Source organism: Phoxinus phoxinus, assembly GCF_949152265.1.
Source record: "Phoxinus phoxinus genome assembly, chromosome: 2".
Lineage (NCBI taxonomy): Eukaryota > Metazoa > Chordata > Actinopteri > Cypriniformes > Leuciscidae > Phoxinus > Phoxinus phoxinus.
Window position 1 is genome coordinate 42,804,871 of NC_136877.1, and position 21,480 is coordinate 42,826,350.

The 21,480-nt window shown below is 37.8% G+C and overlaps 2 protein-coding genes and 1 long non-coding RNA gene across 6 annotated transcripts in view; 2 read left to right on the plus strand and 1 right to left on the minus strand.

Moving 5' to 3' along the window:
• Nucleotides 1–345: 345 nt before the first annotated feature.
• Nucleotides 346–16,056, plus strand: LOC306994566 (stereocilin). Its single transcript, XM_079605147.1, has 30 exons — nt 346–478; nt 821–965; nt 1,048–2,178; nt 2,816–2,840; nt 2,937–3,429; nt 4,500–5,381; nt 5,497–5,559; nt 6,034–6,159; nt 6,516–6,682; nt 6,766–6,952; nt 7,038–7,153; nt 7,229–7,361; nt 7,442–7,624; nt 8,329–8,367; nt 8,442–8,612; nt 8,726–8,875; nt 9,708–9,766; nt 9,976–10,099; nt 10,490–10,572; nt 10,657–10,792; nt 11,926–12,122; nt 12,258–12,348; nt 12,438–12,597; nt 12,675–12,844; nt 12,929–13,084; nt 13,165–13,307; nt 13,399–13,547; nt 13,654–13,751; nt 15,515–15,662; nt 15,837–16,056. The coding sequence occupies exons 2-30, from the start codon at nt 899–901 to the stop codon at nt 15,923–15,925; spliced, it is 5,736 nt and encodes a 1,911-aa protein (XP_079461273.1). The 5' UTR covers nt 346–478; nt 821–898; the 3' UTR covers nt 15,926–16,056.
• LOC306994567 lies at nt 7,492–17,036 on the minus strand. Of its 2 annotated transcripts, none has more exons than XR_013796702.1 (4): nt 16,962–17,022; nt 16,792–16,873; nt 15,421–15,566; nt 7,492–7,616 (listed from the first exon to the last, which is right to left on the minus strand). It is a non-coding gene; the product is annotated as an uncharacterized lncRNA (long non-coding RNA). The 2 variants fall into 2 exon arrangements; XR_013796703.1 differs by lacking the exon at nt 7,492–7,616 and adding an exon at nt 12,193–13,554 and having other exon boundaries at nt 16,962–17,036.
• A 785-nt stretch (nt 17,037–17,821) lies between these two features.
• Nucleotides 17,822–21,480, plus strand: part of furina (furin (paired basic amino acid cleaving enzyme) a) — a 94,705-nt gene continuing 91,046 nt past the window's right edge. The window contains exon 1 of one of the 3 annotated variants that reach the window (XM_079605148.1): nt 17,822–18,314. The gene's annotated coding sequence lies outside the window, so the exon portion shown is untranslated. Of the gene's footprint in view, nt 18,315–19,648; nt 19,750–20,451; nt 20,552–21,480 lie in introns of those variants that run through there. The other 2 variants (XM_079605149.1, XM_079605150.1) reach the window with 2 other exon arrangements.

Consider the following 21,480-nt stretch of genomic DNA (forward strand, 5'->3'; position numbering starts at 1 on the left):
ATTGATTGTTTATTATGCAGCCAATGTGCATTATCTATTGTATATCTAATGTGCTCCATTTTAGCCTCAGTCGAAGTAATGACCTACCTTTGTTACTCCTTTAATCTTAATTACTATGAAATTGCCTTGTGATACAAGAGTATACCCTCTTAAAGTTCCTTGGCCTTTCTCTTTTCTCATATTACATGCCTGAGCCTCTGGCCTCTCACTCCAGCACACAGTCAGCTGGCACATGATGGGACGATGTCGCTGAAACATGAAGCTTTAGCTTTTGAGGATCCAATTGAATCTCAAAGACTGGGAGGGGGAGCGGATCAAAAAGTGACAAATGCTGAGAGAGAGAGAGAGAGAGAGAGAGAGAGAGAGAGAGAGAGAGAGAGAGAGACTGAGAAATAATTAGCTCACACTCGCAATCCTAGAGACATCCAATCTATTTTCACAGATACGGACAGGATTAAACAGACACAACAGCGTATATGTAAGTAGCTACTGAAAAAAATCTAATAGTGTTTTACAAATGTAGAAAATGTCAGAATTTAATGTTATATTTTTCAAGACTAAATGCCTTAGATAAGTATTGCAAAAACCCTTTTCAGTCTAATTTGTAATATTTTACAAATTAAATTCTATTCTACTAATTAAATGTCTTGTTTTTCAAGACAAATCTGAGAAAGAACAAATTGAAAATAATTGTTTACTATTCATTCTTTTAGACTTAAACTTTTCTTAGTGAAAGTTTAGCCAAGTGACAGTGGATAGTCATTAAGATTTCATGTGCACTCCACAGTGTGACACTTTACTCTCTGAATGTCTCTGTCAGCTCCTAAAGGAACATAAATGCAGTCTTACAAGGACAACAAAATGACTTTGTCCGTGCTACCTTGAGGCAAAGGAACTTATGATGGGCAAGTTGGGAATTGTTGTGATTTTGCTTTTACTGGAACAAGTATCAGCCATTGCTGGAGGTAAGACAATTCTGGCTGTTGTTGGTACAATAACTCAATTTGTTTCACAGTCTAACTTCACTGAATCTTCCTCTCATGTTAGCGAGCAAAAAAGAGGACCAGAGGGAGGCGATTTTGAAAGAGCTTGTTGAGATATGGAGGAAAGGTGGAGGATGGAATCCACGCAGAGTACAGCCACCAGTAGAAATACAAAAGGATCAACAAATTCATTCCATAGTGACGAGCATTATGGGAGGTCTCAAGTCTCTAGGTGTCCTGCCAAGGAAAAGCACAAGTATCCCATCTTTAAACAAAGCCTTCGATCGAAACAGGCTGTCAGGATTCCTTTATAACATCTCCATGTATCTGCAAGAGATGAGCGCTGAGATAGATGATCGTCAGCAACCTTACAGTGATGACCAGTTTTGGGAGAACCTGCTCTATTCTCTTCTTCAGACTGGAAGGGAAACATCTCTTGGAGTATGGGATGGGAAAAGTCCCCCGCGACCCACCTTCAGACTCCAGGATCTGTTTCTGTCGCTCAGGGGCAGCCCACATTTGGATGGACTTCTTGGGTTGGTACAGAGTATTTTGACCCTCACTGAACGCCAGCCTCAAAAACCCATCTTGACTTTTGTTTCTCAGAATTGGAAGACCATCAGCGCTTTGCTTGAAACTGTTCTTCAAGCTATGGTCAGTGGGACGTATGGCCAGGCCGTCGCAGGTCTCCAGGGTTTCATCTGTGTCCTGAAAGGACGAAATGATTGTGCCTTTAACCTAAGCTGGCTTGAGCAGCTCATCAGCTTTATGGAGACCAGGAACTGGAAACCTGTGGTCAGTCTACACCCTTTGAGTGTGGAAAACAATCAAAGAGATTCCACCCTCTCTACAGGGCGTTTTAAACCCTTCTTCGTGCCACCCGAGGTGCTTCGTGAGGAGCAGCTCTTGTTGAACAAGTCGGGCACTGATTCAGAGAGCCTTGCTTCTATGCAGGCACTTCTTCAGGCTTTGTCAAGGTCAAACGCAGGAGAAAGGGCGGTACAGTTCGCAGAGCGTAATCCCGCTCTCCTGCAGGGCTTGGATAACCTCAGACATGGATTTCTGCAAAATGTTGGCCGCAGTGTGTATAGTAATCTGAGAAGAAAAGTGTCGCATATGACCAAGGCACTGCTGGATGATGTAAGCATCATGGTGGGCGAATCACAGTACAGTCATCATGGAAGATGTTCCGTAGGCAAGTATAGTCCTGATGTTTTTTTAGCCTTTAACAGGCTCTAGTATATGGATGCAGATATTTAACCTGTAACATTAATTATATAATAAACTAGGACTCATGATCTCCCTATCTTGTTCTGTCTGCAAGGCCTATAAGCCTTCAAACCTCAAAACTTTCAAACAAGACTTTAAGCATAATTTTAAGTTCTTGAAAAACTATGCGTATCGAGTTAAAAATTACAGCCATCTTTCCATTTCATTTTGATTCTACTTTTCTACATTAAAATTCAAATTGCAGTTCTGCATCCTTTTTGCTACTTCAATTCAAATGTAAGTCATTTAATTTTAAAAAGCAATCTCAATTATATTCTGAATGTCGCACAACCCTTGACTGAAATCACAATGGCATTGTTAGTCATTAACCAGATATTTGTTACTCTAAATTCTATAGCCTGGATAATTCCCTCTTTCTTTTATGCTGGTAACCATACACCCCTGGTATTATGTGCACAGCTATGCTGTTACATCAAGGCCAATTGTATAATACAGTGCGCGGCTCTCCATTTTCCTCAATTAATCAACAGTGTTCTGCGATCATCTGTGATTTGTATCAATAAACTATTCACCCATAACTTTTCCATTGTTTCTTTGTGAAGGTGACCTCAGGCAGCTAATATTGTGGTAAGAGTCACGAGAATCAGAAACATTTCAAACTAATTTCTAAGTGTATAAAGAAGATTATCCTAAATTAACAGGGTTTTTGTCCTCTTTGTACAGGGGAATTAGACATAACTTGACATGGAACGCTCAAGCGATGGGTTTCAGGTCAGATGGTTTACCCATAATGCCATCTTTGATGACCTGCCCCTCTCCAGAAGAGGAAACATTGACTTTGAAACCTCAGCAATCTAGAAGGCCTAAACTTCACAAATCCCAGCTAAAAGTCCATGAGCAGAGTGATTCAAACCCCTCACCATCAGCAGAGATTCTAGAAGCTGCCTGTAATGCCTCTATCCCTGGTCTCACTGGGGTCTCAAATTTTACTGTCTTCCTCTACTGCAATCTTTTTGATGGAGAGAGTGGCTCAGAGGACTCTGAAGTCAACCCTTATGGGGTGGACCTGCACGCGACCTGCTCCGATGCTGCTTGGTACCTCTCGGCAGCTGAGGAAGATTTTCTTTGGGCTCACGTTTGCAGCGAATTCTTCACTCACGAATTTAACAAAACAGTGTGTGCCAACTCTACATTCTGGCTGCAACATGCACATAAGGTAAATTGAGCTACATTTAGTTTGTTTCCGGGAAAATTCTGTCATCGTTTACTCACCATTACTTCGTTTCAAACCCATAAGACTTTGGTTAATCTTCGAAACACAAATTAAGATATATTTTAAATAAAACTTGTCAGGTTTCTGCAAAACACCCCCCCAGAAACCTTTTTTCCCTTGGTCGAACATTATTAAAGTTAGAGCTTATTTAGAGATATCAGCAGAATGGCTTAGTGCAGGCGCTAACGGATCCAAGTTTGTATCTCGTAAATTACCCCGCTAATAATGCCCAGAAATAGATACGGACCAAACTTATACAGTAGTACAAATAGGTTCTGTACTCATAAAACGAGGCATTGTAAAGTTTGTAAGTACATCAGCTCATGGTACTGCTAACCCGGACGCCGAGGTCACTTCAGTGATTTGGGAAAAGCCCGTAAAAGTCCTGGCAGAAAGCAATGCATAAGGATGTAGTGTAACGACGCCCAGTTCCAGGAATGCACTAATATTTGTTGGTAGTACCAGTTTGCAACAATTATTAGTCAACACTTTGGAAAAAATAATAATTAGTTGTTACACTACATCCTATGCCTTCTACATCCCTGCATTCTACATCCCTACATCCTTTCTGCCAGGACATTTATGTGCTTTTCCCAAATCACTGAAGTGACCTTGGCGTCCGGGTTAGCAGTAGCATGAGCCGTCAGGCAAGTGTTAATTAAATAAACTCCTGATGTACTTACAAACTTTACAATGCCTCGTTTTATGAGTACAGAACCTATTTGTACTACTGTAGAAGTTTGGTACCATTCAGGGCATTATTAGGGGTAATTTACGAGATACAAACTTGGATCTGCCAGCGCCTGCACTAAGCCATTCAGCTGATATCTCTAAATAAGCTCTAACTTTAATAATGTTCGACCAAGGGAAAACAAGCTCCTGGGGGGGTGTTTGGCTCGATGTCATGGTGCAAAGTTGATTTTATTCAGAACCATCCTTTAATGTATGTGTGATATGTGATTAAACACCTAAATTAAATCAGCCTGAATTGCTTTTCTGTGAAATTTTCTCAGGTAGAATCTACAAGGGATTACCATTACCTCAACCAGTCAAGTATTGATGACCTCTGTCTTCAGCTCTCCAACGATGTTTCTGGGGGATCTCCTGCAGACGCCACAGAGGATTGCTTAGCACTGCTAAGCAGCAAAACTCTAACTGCCCAGGATTTTAGAAGGTGTTTTCTGCCCAATAACACAGCCCTTATTGCCTCTTTGTGCGGAAATGAGTCATCTCAAATGCTACAAGATGGGAGCTGGGCGGCAGAGTACTGCTCCAAAGTCCCTAATCACTCTTATGGTGTCCACTTAGACAACTGTGACTACACAAGCTGGAAGGCAGAGCAATTTATGAACTTAACCACCCTTGAACTTTGCAGCAGTAAAGCTGGTTTGAAGGACTCTATTTGCAAAAACACCACACTGTACCTCACATTAGTTCTAAAGCTACCTTCACTCTTAGATTACTGTTTGAACTCTGAAGAAACACAGGGCGCTAAGTGTGTCCTCCAGAAGCTGTTTGACATGCTGCCAGCGCCATATGACTTTGACACTTCTCAACTTTGTGTGAACCCTTTTCCCGTTCTACAAGAAGCCATTCATAAGCTCACTCTATGCGAAGGAGTAATGGATGAACGTACGGGTTGGTTGGCAACAGTAAGCTACGTGCTTCGAGTGTTGGACTTCGTGGTAGGTCTCTCAGCGGGTTTGGAGGAGGGAGAACGGGAGGTGCGTCAGGGCCTGGGTCAGGCCATTCTTCTGTCCAGCCTCCAGGACAATGCTTCCTTCTGGGCCACACTACGGCCAGACGCATCCTTAAGTGTACTTCACACTGTTGCCGTCTACCTGAAGAGAGAGCAAAACTCTACCTTAAAAGAAGACCTTTTAAGCTGTTTCAGTGTATGTCTGGCATTTAAAAGTTGCATAACTTCCCATGCTAGTACAATAAATATTTTATTATTATATTACCATGCTGCTTGATGCATTCAGTTTCAAAGTCTTTTCTCCCCAGCAGCCTGTCCTGTGGGATCTTATTCAGAGGGGAGGCAACTCTTCTGCTTTAAGATTGTTAATGCAGGTATAACTCATTATCTTGGATGGTAACTTACCTAGTCAGTTCAACCAAAGGGTTTTCAAACTTTTTTATTGCAAAAAGAGTCCTAAATGTAATAATCCCCATTTTTAAAATATGAAGATAGCTATAAATATGTTCATGTAAAAAACAATTTTTCTCTATGTGAGAAAATTGTGTAATAAAAAGACAAAATTATAATTGTGCTAAAACTAGAAGAAATTGTTAAAATATAATTTAATTTCAATATAGTTATTTTACATTTTTCTGCATAACCAAGTTTGAAAACCCTTGAGTTAAACCCAATTCAGACCCAACATATAATATATAGTTCATGTCACTTTCCATACTGTTGTTTCTTGAAGCTAGTTTGTAAGAAGTTAATACATTAAACCCTGTTACAGATGTTTCTTGCAAAACTGCACTATTTTGTCAGTATACATTTGTCAATATCTAATGCTGACATTTATATACTCCAAGGAGTACCTACAGATGCCTAGAGAGAGTATTCGCAGTGTAGTTCTGTCGGCAGAAAAAGATGCTGTGAAAAGATTTCTTTCCCAAGTTCATCAGAGTTGGGATCAACTTCAAGTGGAAACTATACAGGTGAACAAATTTTTTTTACATGATTGAGCTCATTTTAGATGCTATTCCAAAAGAGTGAGATCTGGATGATACGGATAAGCTGATCATTTTCATGTTATGGCTGAGATAAAGTCATATAATGTTCAATTAAAATTAAAATGATTTATGAAGTGAATTAAAATTCTGGCTGATACTGATAATGTTTTTTACCTAAAAACATAAAACGGTGAAAAAAACAATAATTTAATTTTCTTTGCATTGCAACACTATAATGAACAGTATGACTTAACCAACAGTATCAGTTAACCAATATAATATCAATTTATCATGCATCCCTATTTAGGAGTGTATGTACATTCAACTGGTGTCATTCACAGGTCTCTCCAAAAGAACAAGAGGCCATGGAAACCATGACAGCTGCTTTCATTCACAAGTTTCCACGTGTCACACCAGAGCTTTTTATCGACCTTTCCCAATTTATACCATACATGTCTGTCTCTGACATCATGACCTTCCCTGCCTCTCTCATGGTCAATGAAAGTGTGTAAGTGGATCATATAGAAATGATATCCTCATAATTCAGTTCTCCACATGTTCATGATTTCAACTCTTGTTCAATCGGTCCAGACTGATGGCTATTAGGGATCACAGCTCCGAGATGAAGTCTCCACAAAAACAAGCCTTCGTAAAGCGCCTGTTGCAGTCCAGCGAAGCTGGAGATGTCCATACATGGCCTCCATACTTCCTCAGCTCCATTCTACCCTTACTTCCACATCTCCCAGTTAGTCACTTTCAGCAGCTCACATCTCAACAAGTATGTAACGGCTCCTTCAGGGAATCCTACTTTTTTTCTTCTTCTACTTTTCACATGCTGAAAGTTACATCTGAATGTTTGACAGCTCACGCCCTTAATGGAGATGCTGGGGAACAGCAGTTTGGATGCCACAAGGGGGCACCATGTACTTCGTTCTGTCTTTGGCAGGGGGAAGAACCTGACGAGTGACAACATAATGAGGTACAAATTCAAGTTCAATATCATTTGACATTTATAAATAACAAGTACAAAACAAAACACTGTTTCTCACAACAGGTTAGGAGTTCTTGTATGTTACCTTGACTCGGAGGACTTACAGCAGCTGTTGTCTTCATCGAATCTCTCGCCCATCCTGTGGCAGCAGCTGGCTCGATGTGTGTCAGAGGGACACGTCAGTGGAAGTGGCAGAGTGAGACTTTATTTTCTAGATGTAATGCATTGTATAATAATGTTTGAAGTGTAATTCATGTAGATTTCTTTTATCTGCAGCTGTCGCACTGGCTTGGAATGGCCCTTAAATCTTTAAATGCCAGCATTTTATCAGCTTCGGCAATGGCCTCATTACATGGTATGCTGCCACAAATGGGTGCAACATTTTTGGACTCGTTGTCCTCAAGCGAGTTGTTGGATCTGGTAATTCTGCCAGGCATACCAACTTTCCCACCTGCACAGGTAAGCATATTAGAATGCAGGATTGTGCACCATTCAGAACTGAATTGAGAAGGCCTTTTAAAATCCAATTTAATTCCTGAATTTGAACAACAGGCAGAATTGTAGAATTATATACATTTTTAACGTGACAAGCAAAGTTTGTCAAGACACATTGAATGTTGCCTTAAAGCCTGAAATGTTAAAGTTTATAGATGATAGACAGATATATACGGATAGATAGAATGACAAATAGATAGAACAACTAAATTATGTATGGATGGATATAGAGTTCTATTCCTTTTCAAATTCCAACTCATGAATGGACTCTTCACATTTTCAGAAGCGGAAGTTGTCATTGTCGAGTAAACTTGTAAAGTGGTGAATGGAAACTACAACAAATATAAATTTTGCAATCCCATTTGATCCAATTGCTAAATTAAAAAATCTAGAATATCATTTCTATGACTTTCCAAAAGTAGAAAAAAAAATACAGAGAGCTTGATATAACGCAATGTATTTTAAAAAATGTTTTAATATAACTTTGCTAGATTTAAGATGTTAGTAACTGTGCAAACATCATCAAATTCTGTGAAAAGGGTCCATTGGGCAGATGCCAATTTCCAAGATGCTCAACCCTAATAGAATGATATTGTATATAGTCACTGGAAGTGCATTATATAATTTCATATATATATTAGAACCATTTTCCATTTCTTTTAATGCAGGCATTCCAGATACTGAACAAAATAGCAGAAGAAACAAATGTAAGCTGTATACCAGACTAATTATGATACTTATTTTAAGTGAGTCTTGTGTTCACAGTCTCAATCCTGTTTAGTTCAGTGCCAACACACTCTGCAGATTGAAGCCGTTGTTCCTTGGTCTGGGGCCTTCTTTCTTGAGAAAGTTGATTGTACCTGAGTCTACGCCTGATTGTCGGTGTTGGAGTTCACTGCTGTCTGACCTGCAACCTGCTCATCGAGCGATGGTCCAATTTGCACTCCGACAGGTTTGAACTTCTGCTTGTATTTCAGACTAAACAATCTCCAATTTACCATTTGTGCGTATGCATTAGATTTGGTTTGGTCTGTCGGTGCATGAAAACATTCTGTTTGTTTGAAGGCTCTGGAACGCACATCTGCACATATAACACAGCAACTGCAATGTCTTCTTCCATTCGTCTCCTTGAAGAAATTAATGTCAGATCTAAATGGAGAGATGGTTCTTCAACACATATCTCTGTATAAGCATATGCCCTGGTCTCATCAACAGGTACAACCCCAATTTCATACCTTTGGTTTTAGCAAGCTTGCCTTTTTTCTAGTTCACAAACTCGTGTATTGGATGTATGAAAACAGACATTTTGTATGCCTTCAGCTAACACTGTCCAGAGGCATCAGACTTGTTAATGTAAATGTAAATTAAACATTTGATTTACAAATATGTATTATTTCGCCCCTTAATTGCATTAAAGCATTTTAAGGAAATTATGGAAGCACTTGGTGTTCAGTTCTAGCACACCAGCCTGATCTCATGGAAATGCGTCTCTATAGTTTATCGTGCAATTTATATGCGAAAAAGAGTTTTTACGTGCATATGATACACACTTCGTTGCATGTAATACACACGCACCCCACACCACTAATCCTAACCAAACGTATAATACACACGCACCCCACACCACTACTAAACCTACCCTAACCTACCCATGCGTATCCTATGCACGTAAAAACTAATTTTCGTGTATAAATTGCACGATAAACACACTGCGTGCTATAGAGACGCATTTAGTGTGACCGGGTTGAGCACACTGTACATTACATTCAGTGCCCTCTACTGCGCTTGCCAGACAAAGCTGATCTCAAGTTCTTTGGTGGATTATCTGTCATGCTTCAAAGGAGCCTTTCAGTAAATTAATAATCTGAGCTCCTCTACTGTCATCAAGCAAATTGATTTTAATGTGGTACAATAGCCTCCACCAGGCAATATAAATTAATAATCACCCACATTAAAGAGACTTTGTCTCAGCCAAATGTCTATCAGATACTACCTTGAGGGCGATCCAGTTTCGCCCTTGACTCACTTGTTGTATTTGACACAACAGGCTCAAATGCTGTTCAAAATGATTCAGCGGACCGTAAACATCACAAGAGCGACACTTCTGTAAGTGATATCAAGCATTACTACACTTTATGATTGTTGAATGGTCAACTAGCCTTACCAGCTATTTGCTTTGGAAATTCATGCTGGTCTTTTTTGCATCACAGTCTAGAACTAAACATCTATAGCATAAATATTATGCATTGTCTTTGTATTTGCATTGTTTTGAAAGGTAATAACATTCTTACAAAAATGTTTATTTCCCACTGAAGAGATTTAGGTCGTATTGCAGGTGGCATGAGTTGTGACTGGCTGAAGCTGTGGGTAAATGAGTCGGGCTTCTCCGAACTGTTGCAGTTCCTCACTAAATTGCCAGGAGGACTTCGATCTGGTTTGGTAAGAATATGAGAAACCATTTTTTAAATATACACATTACCATTAAAATATACACATGATGACCATCAATGTAAAGCTGTTTTGAAACAATCTGTATTGTAAAAAGTGCTATATAAATGAATGTGACTTGACTTAAAAGCCTTTGTTGTCCTAATGTAAAATGCAGAGTTTATAATATTTTTGATTAAATAAATGTAACTGTATAATCAAATGTTTTAACATCACTCATGGTAAGTAATGTGCATAAGTAATGTAAATAAGTACATTTTCCACTTATGTTTTTCATTATTAAAGTATATGACTCAACTGACTAGGAAAGGGAACATTAGCATGTCTGTATTAGACATGCAAATGGAGAGAAAATAAACAATTTATGTTATGTTTCAACAGAGGAAATGCATTGTTGTGGAGCTACGGAAACAGCCTGATATTGATCTAAATGACTTGGACCCCTCATTTGCTGCTAGATTACCGTAAGATCAGCAGTTGACTACCCAGCATCTCATTTGTTCGATCTTTTACTTGCAGGGCCTTATTGATGTATTTTTGTCTCACAGGTTGACCATGATGGAGCACCTGTCTAACTCCTCATTCTTAAGTGTTCTAGACTATGTTCAACAACACTTTATTGACTTTCTGCAGCTACCACGACACAAGCAAACGGCCTTAGCAGAGAAAGCTATCGATGTACTCGTAAGAGCGAAATCAATGCAGTTGTTTAAAATTTCATGACTGAATCCAATGCAGCGGAAGAGTTTTTAAAAGTTTCACAGTGACCCAGATGAATGTGATCTCATCCAGTAACTGTTTTAGGTGGAAAAAAGTCACCAAATTATTGTTTTCATTTTCAAATAATTGAAATCAAATTTTACTTTTGCAAAATGCAGAAACGCATTTCCAAAAAATCTGGAATATATATGGATGTGGTTTGGATGGTTTGGAGTTTTTTTGGTAACATTCTTGAAAGATATCTTATGTTTGAAAGTTTGTTACACCACTAATAAAAAATAAAAATGATAATTGTACTTTTTATCTCACAATTCTGACTTTTTTTTCCTTGCAATTCTGTTTTTTTCCTCAGAATTGCGTGACATAAATTCACAATTGTGTTATAAAGTCTGAATTGTGAGATATAAACTCGCAATTCATAAACATAATAAGAAATGTTTCTTGAGCATCAAATCAGCATATTCAAATGATTTCTGATTGATCATGTGACACTGAAAACTGGAATAGGCTAATAGCTGTTTTGCCATTACAGAAATAAATTACATCGTAACAATATAATAAAATAGAAAACAGCTATTTTAAATTGTAGGACTTTATAATTTGAAATTGCAAGTTTATATCTAACAATTCTGAAAAATGAAGTCAGAATTGCGAGATATAAACTTACAAGTGCAAGAAAAAAAGATTGCAAGATTCCTAGAAAGTCCTACAATTTAAAATAGCTGTTTTATATTTTATTATATTTTACGATGTTATTTAGTACTGTAATGGCAAAACAGCTATTAGCCTACTCCAGGTTTCAGTGTCACATGATCAATCATAAATCATTTTAATATGCTGATTTGATGCTCAAGAAACATTTCTTATTTTTATCAATATAACAAAAAATATAAATGTCTTTACTGTCACTTTTAATTAATTGAATGCACAATATTGCATAAATGCTTAATATTTAAAAGAAAATCTTACAGACCCTAAACAATTGAACAATAGTGTTAATCAAGTAAAATATGCCAAATAACCAGATTGCGCAGACTTGGATAATATAAATTGTAATCAAAATTCCTGCTTTCCCATCCTTTTGTCTCCATTGATAGGGCATCTCTGAAGATGGTCTTACTGGGTCCTTTATGGACATGCTCGGCCCTCTTCTGCCGTTCCTGGACAGTGATGTGTTGTCTCATATGGACAGAGAGGCCCTGAAACTACAACTGGAGGAGCTAAAACAATATTGCTTTCCCTCTGACACCTTCAGACATATATCAGCTTTACTTACAGAGAGGAGCATGCTGGGGTGAGACAAAGTTGTTCCATTTGACAACCTCTTTGTTCTGACTTCAACTGCAAAAATGTAGTTCCTCATTGAGCAAGCAAAATACAAAATGCATCTTTATTGGGAATTTGACAAAGTCCCTGTTGTTTGCAACAGAGAACCAAAAACATGGACAGTTGGGAATGTTGAGCATGTGGGAAGACTTCTGTTCACCCTTTCACCTCAGCAGATAAGATCCCTACCTCTGGTAAAGGGAAACACATGCCTATCCATTCGACCAAAGCTCAGTATGGTGCAGGATTTCATCACATTGATATTCTACATTTTTCCTTCAAGGTTGATTTAGGTAGAGACACAGTTGAACAGGTTCTGATGAGCCAGTGGCTTTGGAAAAACAGTGAAGTGGGAAAGGCTTGTTTGGACCTGAAAGGACTACGAGAAAAGATGAACGGTCTCATCCACAGGATCATTAAAGGTCGATGGTGGATGAGAAGGGGTGAGTTGTGTACAGAATCCATCTGATGTTATTTATGACCTCTTCGGATAGGTCAATCATATATTGTTGCTTACTAGGGCCCATCCCAAGCTGTGCAGACATTAAAGGGACATTTCCCTCGGCCTGGAGGTCCTATCAGCTGAATCGAATGAAGAGGAGGGAGCTGAAGACATGTGTTGAGTTCATTGGTCAGGATGACACACTTGACGCAGAACAACGTGAAGCACTTTGGATGGAACTCAGACCAGTTAAGCCGCTTGTGCTTGTCCAAATGCTGTTGTTCAATGATTATTCAAAGTTTTTTTTCACACTACAACAACTATTATCTTAGGTGTATAAACCAGTGAAGCAGCTTAAACCAGAGCAAGTGTTGGAACTGGGTTGCATAGTGACCGAGATGGGGGAAAGAGAGCTACAGGCTGTCAACTTGTCCAGTCTGGCGGTGGTGGCCCATCTTGGAGACCTCAATGGGTGGAGCACAAAGAAAGTATGTTTTTACAGTTGTTTGGATTAGCCTGATATCATAAACAGGGAAGATACATCACTTCTATTTTATTTTTTTAACAGATGAGAGCAGTTGTCCTTGGCATAATGAAGCGACTTCAACGGAAGCCTGAAGAACTTGATGTAGTGGAGCTTGCATCCCTTGGACATCTGCTTTGTGGCTTCAGTTCCTCTGAAATGTCTCGTCTAGATCCTTTCAACCTAAGGTCAGTGGACAAATCTATGTACACAATCCAAAATGTAATATGATTCACCTTACAATCTTTGAAAGCATTGCGTTGTGTTTGTGCCCATTAGTGTGGCCGCTTTGTTTCTGAGGGAGACGGTACTGCCGTGTTCTGAGCAACAGACCGAGGCGCTGACGTCACGCCTATCCAATCCTCTGGGCTTCGGTCCAGTAAGCAGCTGGGGCTCTGAGGTCTTCACTGAGATTGGGACCTTGGCAGGTACTGACTGTGGATTCGATTACAATCGGCTCAATGGACAATATACACATGACAAAATGTCCTGGCTCATAAAAAAGAATAAGACAAATTGATTCTCTGTCCTCAGCTGGTCTGGAAGATATGGTATTGTCTGCACTTATAAAAGAGCAAGTGGAAGGACTGACGCCGACAGCAATAACCTTAATACCTCCAAGAAAACTGTCTGTGAGTGATGGATATTTATGCTTTCTTTCATTTGGCATCCTTCTGTTCATTGTTACACTTCAATAGTTAGTTAATAATTTAACAACCTCAGTGAGGTAGACTACTTTATGTATGTTTTCTCTCATATTTGTCGTATCTGTATTTTGTCAATAGAAGCATCTCGTAATGAAGTCACTTTCAAGCAGCTTTTTCTTGGTCAACGCAACAAATACACACAACAACCCTTTGCGAAATCTGCATGGGAAAATCCTAATGCCCAATTCTTAATCGCATGCGGATTCCTAATAAAATTACTGTATTTCACCCGCAAAATTAACAGAAAAATGGTAAACATGAGCACACCTTTAGACAGTTTGTACGCTACAAGTTGAATTCTTCCCATCTACAGCGCCCCTGCTACAGACATATACATTCAGATAAACGTTTAGGCCATGATTTCACATAAACTCTTTCCCCAAGATTGACGAGTTGGAGAAGTAGGAAGTAGGACTGTGCAAGGTTTAGGGGTGTTGATGGACTCGATCTACTCCATCTGTGTTTTGATCATCGTAATGAATCTGATCCAGATGTAGTATTTGACAAACACGTGACTTTAAAGTGTTGATAAAAAAAGAATGCTTGAATAAAACAGATTTTTTTGTTTAAAAGCAGAGGGTCTTTTCTATCTTTTGATATATTGCATGTTCAGATATTCATACAACAATATATTATGGGGGCCATGAAGTTTTTGTGAAAATGACCCAAAATGCTAGCGGTGGCTGGCAAAAAAAAAAATGCTGCCTGGAGTTAGGAGTTAGGATGCCATGTCTGGATTAAAATATCCCCACAGGTCTGGAAATTGTTGTTTTTGAATGCAATTACGTCTTATGAAAATACCCCCTAAGGCCCTATTTACACATGGTATTAAGATGCGTTTTGGCCGTTCGGATCACAAGTAGACGAGGGAGACACATTTCCGTTTACAACTGGTGTTTTAATCTGTCTCTATTGTCCACTTTCAACCACTGCTGTCCTGATTTCAAGAGGAGGATCTATGGGTGGGTAAATCTATGAGCTTGTTCAGATCTTTTGATCTAATGGACAAAATGAGCCTGCTTAATTTTCATATGAATACACGACCAGAGACAACAGAAAAACATGCAGAGAGCAGCAGCTTTTGTTTCTGCTCTGATAGCCGCAAGACCACAGTGAACGCAGTGAGTGCGTGTTAAAATTAAGGAATGGGGAGAGAACATTGTGCTTGGTACCTTTTTCGTCTTCAAACCAAACTTGGGTCTTCAGCCGACAAAGTTTAAATCCCATGCTTCCCATAATGGGAAGTTCCTGTTCAACTGCATTCAACCACATGAGTGTCTACACTACAAAAGCAATCCGAACTAATGCGTTTTCGACTACCTCTGGAAGTGGTCGAAAGTTTCAGACCCCGTTTACACCAGTATTTAGCGTTGTTCACCTGTGATCCGATCAACGAAAACGCATCTTAATACCAGGTGTAATAAACCGAGCCAAAGAGAAGCATCTGAGCAGAATCAGGTGAACCCCAAACCAACATAATTGTGGAGAATGGAGATCATCCTCCAGTTAAGGTCAATTACTCGATTAGTTGGTGGGTTGTTTACATTATTGGTACTGGGCCTTGATGAGCATTTATGTTTCTTAGATGACTTACCTGAAACTAAGAGCTTCCAACCAAAGATCAACGTAAGTAAGATCCCGAGTCTTTGCCAACAGTTGTTCATCAGACATGCGTCTCATTATTTCAGGTGGTATTCAGTGCCACGCAGCTGTCTTGGCTGAGCTCTGAACAAGCGTGTGCTGTGACAGAGGAGCAGTGGGCAGAATTAGACAGTGAACAAAGGCAAGCACTTGGCATGGCCCAGTATGAAGGCGAACTCATGCTTGAGCACAGAGGTAAGCAGTACCGTTCTAGTTCAAACCCGTTCTTTTCAGTTGATCTGACAACAGCTTAACATGCAGTTATTTGAATTATTGAATTTGTGTTGGTAGTAGTTAGAAAGAATTGCATATAGTTGTCAGTAGTCATAAATAATATAATTTCACTAAACAATATATTTGTCTCCGCAGGCAGGAACCAGGCTCCATCGTTATGGTTTGCCAGCAGCTTTACAACATGTTTATTACTTTTTGTCTGTACATTGTGGATTCTATTATAAAGATTATAACCTAAGGCTATTTATTTGTTCCTCTTTATTGAATTCTTACTTTTATAATTAAATGTCAAATCAAGCACAAAACTTGCATCATTTACAAATAAACTTTAAGCATTATTTAAAGTCAGCATGAAATGAAAATGTACAGTATTTTCATCAATGCATGTTATAGGTCTTATTGTGAACAAATTCATCCGTGCATGTTTACATTATTATTATTTTTTTTTTACCTCGTAATGTTTATTCAAAATTCACAACTGTTTTTTCCAGTGAAAATGACAGACGTGACTCTGATGATATATGCAAGACTTTTCCAATAATTTAGTCTCTTGCATGGTTCTGAATACACAGATTCATCTGATACTTCAGTAATGCACAAATAAACAAGCCAGATTCTATTTTTTTTTCTGTGCACTATATGAAAATGCATTAATTTTAAGTTTATGTCCAAGACTTTTCCAAACAAATCTAACAAAAATGGCTCTTCTTCTCATAATTGCAGACAGAACTGTAGCTTTTAGGTTAAGGAGCAAAAGCATTTCAAAGTTTCTAATGCATTTATAATGATATACAGTTAGCTACAAACTGTCTATCTACATAATGAATTGTCAGTCCACTGAACTGCCTTTCACAAAGACTACTGAAAAATAAAACAGATTGACCTTTGGTCAACAAATCAACGATGCTTGAATATTACCATTATGGCAAGCAAGAAGGGAAATATGAAATATACTCTTTGAAACGTGATCCCAGTTGACGTGACCATAATGAGTTTGGGCTTCAGGAGCTTCATTATCTGGATCATTAAGTCAGCTGTGGTTAGATGTTCCCAATCTAATTGATGGGTGCACGAGAGAGGAAGCACTTACCCGCCTAATTTGCATTCCAACTTGAAGGGCTGCTTTTCATCATCGTTCGTACTCAAGGAGTGGTGAGACTGCTGCTGTTGTGCTTAATAAGAAAATTAACATATTTAAGTTTTATAAATAAACAAATAAATACTCAGTTTATGTTAAAATAAAGAAGAGTAATCAAATACCAGTTGTGGTCTATTCTGCGAAGTTCGAACACAATCCAACACGACTTGAATGTAATGTGAACTGCGCAGGCGCGTTTTTACCCCCGCAAAAGTTGTAGCATAAAACTTAAAACAATTTTATATTATTATTTTTTATTTTAAAGTCTGGAAGGTTGGGGAAGCATTAAAAAAAATATAGAGCGTAAAGATGTTTATGAATTAAAAAAATGCAAAGAATCCTATTCATGCCCCATATGAATTCTTAAAACAAATAAATAAATAAAATAAATAAATAAATAAAGATATAGCCTATAGTCTATATATATATATATATTTTTTTTAATACAATAATTATATTTTTGTCTAATTGTAGAGACTACAGATATATATATTCGTTTATTGTATGGGTCATTCCTATGCTAAATTTTTCATGTTCCTATCATCATACGTGTAATATTTTTGATAACATATTACAATTAAAATTACGATTAAATATTTAATCAATATATTAAAGCATGAAATAATATTAGTAGGGTTTCTTTTATCAACATACCACAATTAAGTCACATAGTAGATGGTGTAATTACATAACGTGCAAAACTATCAGTTAAATTATACTTTTTGCAGCTTCGTTTTCCGTATAGTAAAACATATGGAATTTTACTTCAATTTGAATGGACACAAACCTGCAAACTTTTAATAAATATGATATAAAAATTTAATTTAAATCATACAATATTTATATTGTAAGTAGTTTGAATTTTGATGTATTATAATATCGTGTTTTTAAAGTGAACTGCGCACAGGTTTCCACTAGATGGCGCCAGAAAATCAAACACCGCATGACGCGCTCAAGTGGACGCGTCCTGACGTCGCTTCTCATTGCGTATATGTGTGACGTATTTCCTGAGAAGCAGTACGTACACATCTCTCCAGTCCAGTCCACTGGATAGATGTGTATTTTTTATATATATCTTGTTTGTTTACTTGATTCCGCCGTGTTGAAACGTTCTAGCATGCGTACGTAACTATGTTGGCGTATCGGCCCAAAGGTGGCACAGACGAACCGGGTCTCAGTGATGCCTTAGCGTCGCGTTACGTGCGACCGAGCGAGCAAACCTATCGCAAAGTTTCCCTATTGTACAGTAGATGAGTGCGCGTGGACTTTAGTACAGTCCAGTGCGGCAGGACATTTCATTCTGTCCTCCTGACAACACTACTTCGTCGGTGTCTTGAGTTTAGCTTTGTTTTTGGGACTGTGTTTGTCGTCAGTCACACACGGAGGACTTTTCGTCGTGTCCGTGGACAGGTTTAACGGTAGTGGATTTACGTCGTGTCCAAGGAAACGGAAGATTAGAAGCTGATGCTGTTGAGGTGAGATATTCCTTCAGTAGTTATGAAGTAAGTTAAACCGAGAAGGTGGTTTAGTGTTGCGACTTGTTCCGCACTAGAGTAAGTAGTCTAAAAACTTATGTGAACCACATACGATTGTTTTATAACTAGCTCTTTGAATGCTTACCTTCGTCTGAAAACAATATCATGTTCTATTGAATATAGCCTAAGTTACTTATTTTTTTTAAAAGACACACCGTTGCACAGCTGCTGCATTACATTTATATTGTGTAAATGACAATACATCTTTATAAATTAAAAATACAGTTCCACCTAAAAGTATCTGGACACTTAATAAAACGTAATTTCATTGCGATATGAATATTCATTGGTTTTTTTATTTTTAAACAACACATACATTTTATATGCAACACATTTCTCAATTTAATGTATAGCCTAAGTTTATTTAGATTTTAAATGAGGACAATAAAAAGATATTTGGATAAGTTAAGTTAACATTTTTGTTGTCAACCTCGCTAGTGTTTGCACACCTATAATTTGTGCATACTGCTTTTGTGCTTTTTTTGTCTAAAACTTGCATTAACTTTATATTGCTGTAATTTTTACTTATTTACTGCTATTCATATTTATTCATTTGTAGGCTAGCTGTCTTTTTTCCATGATGGTTGACAATAACATGACTTGTTTTCGACAAATAAAACAAAAATAAAACTAATTTACCAAGATTTGACTTTGATACCTAAAATCACCCTGAGACCATTTGAATAAAAGTTAAATTACAAAAACGTCTCAGAAAATGAGTTCTGAGAAAAGCATAATTTGTTTGCAGAAACCAACTGGTTTGATATTTTGCTGTCTCTACAGTAATTCAGTTTCATTCTTATTTTAAGTGACTATATACCGTTTGGAAATGGTCACAGTCATTTATCAATGTGTGCTGTTTGGATCCCGATGTTAAAGTTAGAGTTGTCCTGTTTCTGTTTTTTTCTTATTAGCCCTGAAATAAAAAGTGATCATACTTTCATTTTTTTTTCCTCATGAGACTAATGTTTCATCCATTACCAATCCCATGTGTCATGCTTGCCAGGAAACAAAAATTTGCCTCTTCTTTGGAAAAAGCATTCACTTGTGTTTTGAAATGAAGAATGGATTGCATATGTACAGCTGTCTAAAAACATTTAGATTCCCTTTAATTTTCAGATAAAATGGGCTTCTAAAGTCCCACAAGTTGCATCCTGTCTTGAGTTTTTTTTTTTTTTTCTTCCCAAGTGGTCCGCACTTACTGTCAGCCGCCTCACTGCCGGTTTCCTCTCCCTGTTAAGTGTTAACCATGTTGTGATGTCACGAGTGGGTGTACTTTGAGATCAGGGCTGGCACAGCTTTAAATTGCTGTCAGGAAAGTTACGCACTTCTTGCTTAGCCTACTTAATCTGGGTTAGACACGTTCAGTGCTCAAGTGAGTATTGTTGTATTTTATTCTCTTCACCTGATAAAAAACATTGTGTAGGGAAATGTGACCTGTAGTCTATTGCTAGTGATAGTAATTTACTATCCATGTTAAGAACTTGCTTGTAATCTGATTTGTTGTTGCATGTTTCCTGTGAAGTTTTTTTATTTTTTATTTGTCACTTTTTTTTCCAATAACTGAAGTTTTTGGCAAAAGGTTTGGGGTTGTTGAAGCATTGTTTTATTTGAAATACTTTGTGGAAATTATGGTCTTAGAATATGTAGTCTAAATTTGTTTATGCAAGCATGTGTACTACATTGATCTTGCGAGGTAAATTATTTGACTCGGTTGTCAAACATTTGTACCAATATTTTTGTGTTCTCATAAACAGTGTTTGGTGATCAAAAAAGCTGTTAGCTGTTTACTTTTTCAGTGAAGCTCAATTAGTCTTACTAAACTCGTAATACAATTACAGGCTTTACGTTGCCTGAATTCTGTCATTTGGATTGTTTTTCTGTGTTGTGCTTTCAAATCTAAAAAAAAAAAAAAAATGCAGATTGATTTACTAATATTTAGCATCTTTTTAATGAAAACAAAAACAACAAGGCTAATTAAAACAAGTAGTAAGCTTTTATACAGCATTTTTATTATTTGTAAATTGTATATTGAAAAAAAATTCTGATGGTAATGAGCACGTTTGTGGTAGAACAGGTAGTCTCTGGATTTGGAGGAAGTGCAGTTTAACCCAGCCGACTGCATTCTTTTGACATTGTTATGAAGAGAATCAGATTGAATGTCTACAAAAAAGCAGGTAAATGGGGACATGTCATTTGAGATAACACGGAAATGTGCTCCACATTTGTTATTGAGAATAATAGAGTAAAATTTCTGTCCGAAAAGGAAATACCAGCAGTTGTTTTTGTTGTCGTTTTTTTTACTCGCGTCAAACAGAATGAAAATGCGAGTTGTCTTATCAGATCTTGGGACAAAATTTCAATTGCCCTTCGTTTACACAAAAAGAAGACATATTGTCTAATGAGACAAGTGTTTATATGATTTTGTAAAATAGGCCATTAAGGGTGTGGACAGAATCGCTCCACCTACATTTAATCATCATATAGTTCTGCTGAAGCGAACCAGACTTGGGTTTTTATTTTTTATTTGTGTTCCGATAAGATCAAATAAATTGCAAGCCAAACTTATCCCACCAGTCACTGAAAATGGTTTCTGAAAAAACTTTTCTCTGCCTTTAGACAAATGAATGGACAAAAATACAGGGTGAACTGAGTACGCTGATTTATTCCCTAATGAAACGGCAAGTTTCTGGCAAGTTGAGCCTCAAGTCAACAAGAATCTTGCATCAGAGTTTGCTTATAGTCATAGGAGAGGAGAAGCAGGATGATGGTTTTGAAGTGAGACAACATTCTGACACTGAACATGGACGGTGATGAATATTTCTGTGGAAGAATAAGTCTACTGTGCTCCCTCCCATCTTTGGTTTACTGGTTGCTTACCAGCAAAGATGATGACTTGGCACATTACTTATAGAAGTCAGAAAGCTTCCTTTTTTTCTTCTTCATTTTCAACAAAAAGACTTTGTCGGCTTCTTTTGGGCAATCAAGGTATTATTTGACTCCGCATGGTTTTCAGCCGATGGTTGTACAGTATTAATGTCTTGTTGGATCTAAAGGGGAGTTGGATAGCGATTGAATCACTGGAGGCTGCAGAAATATATATTAT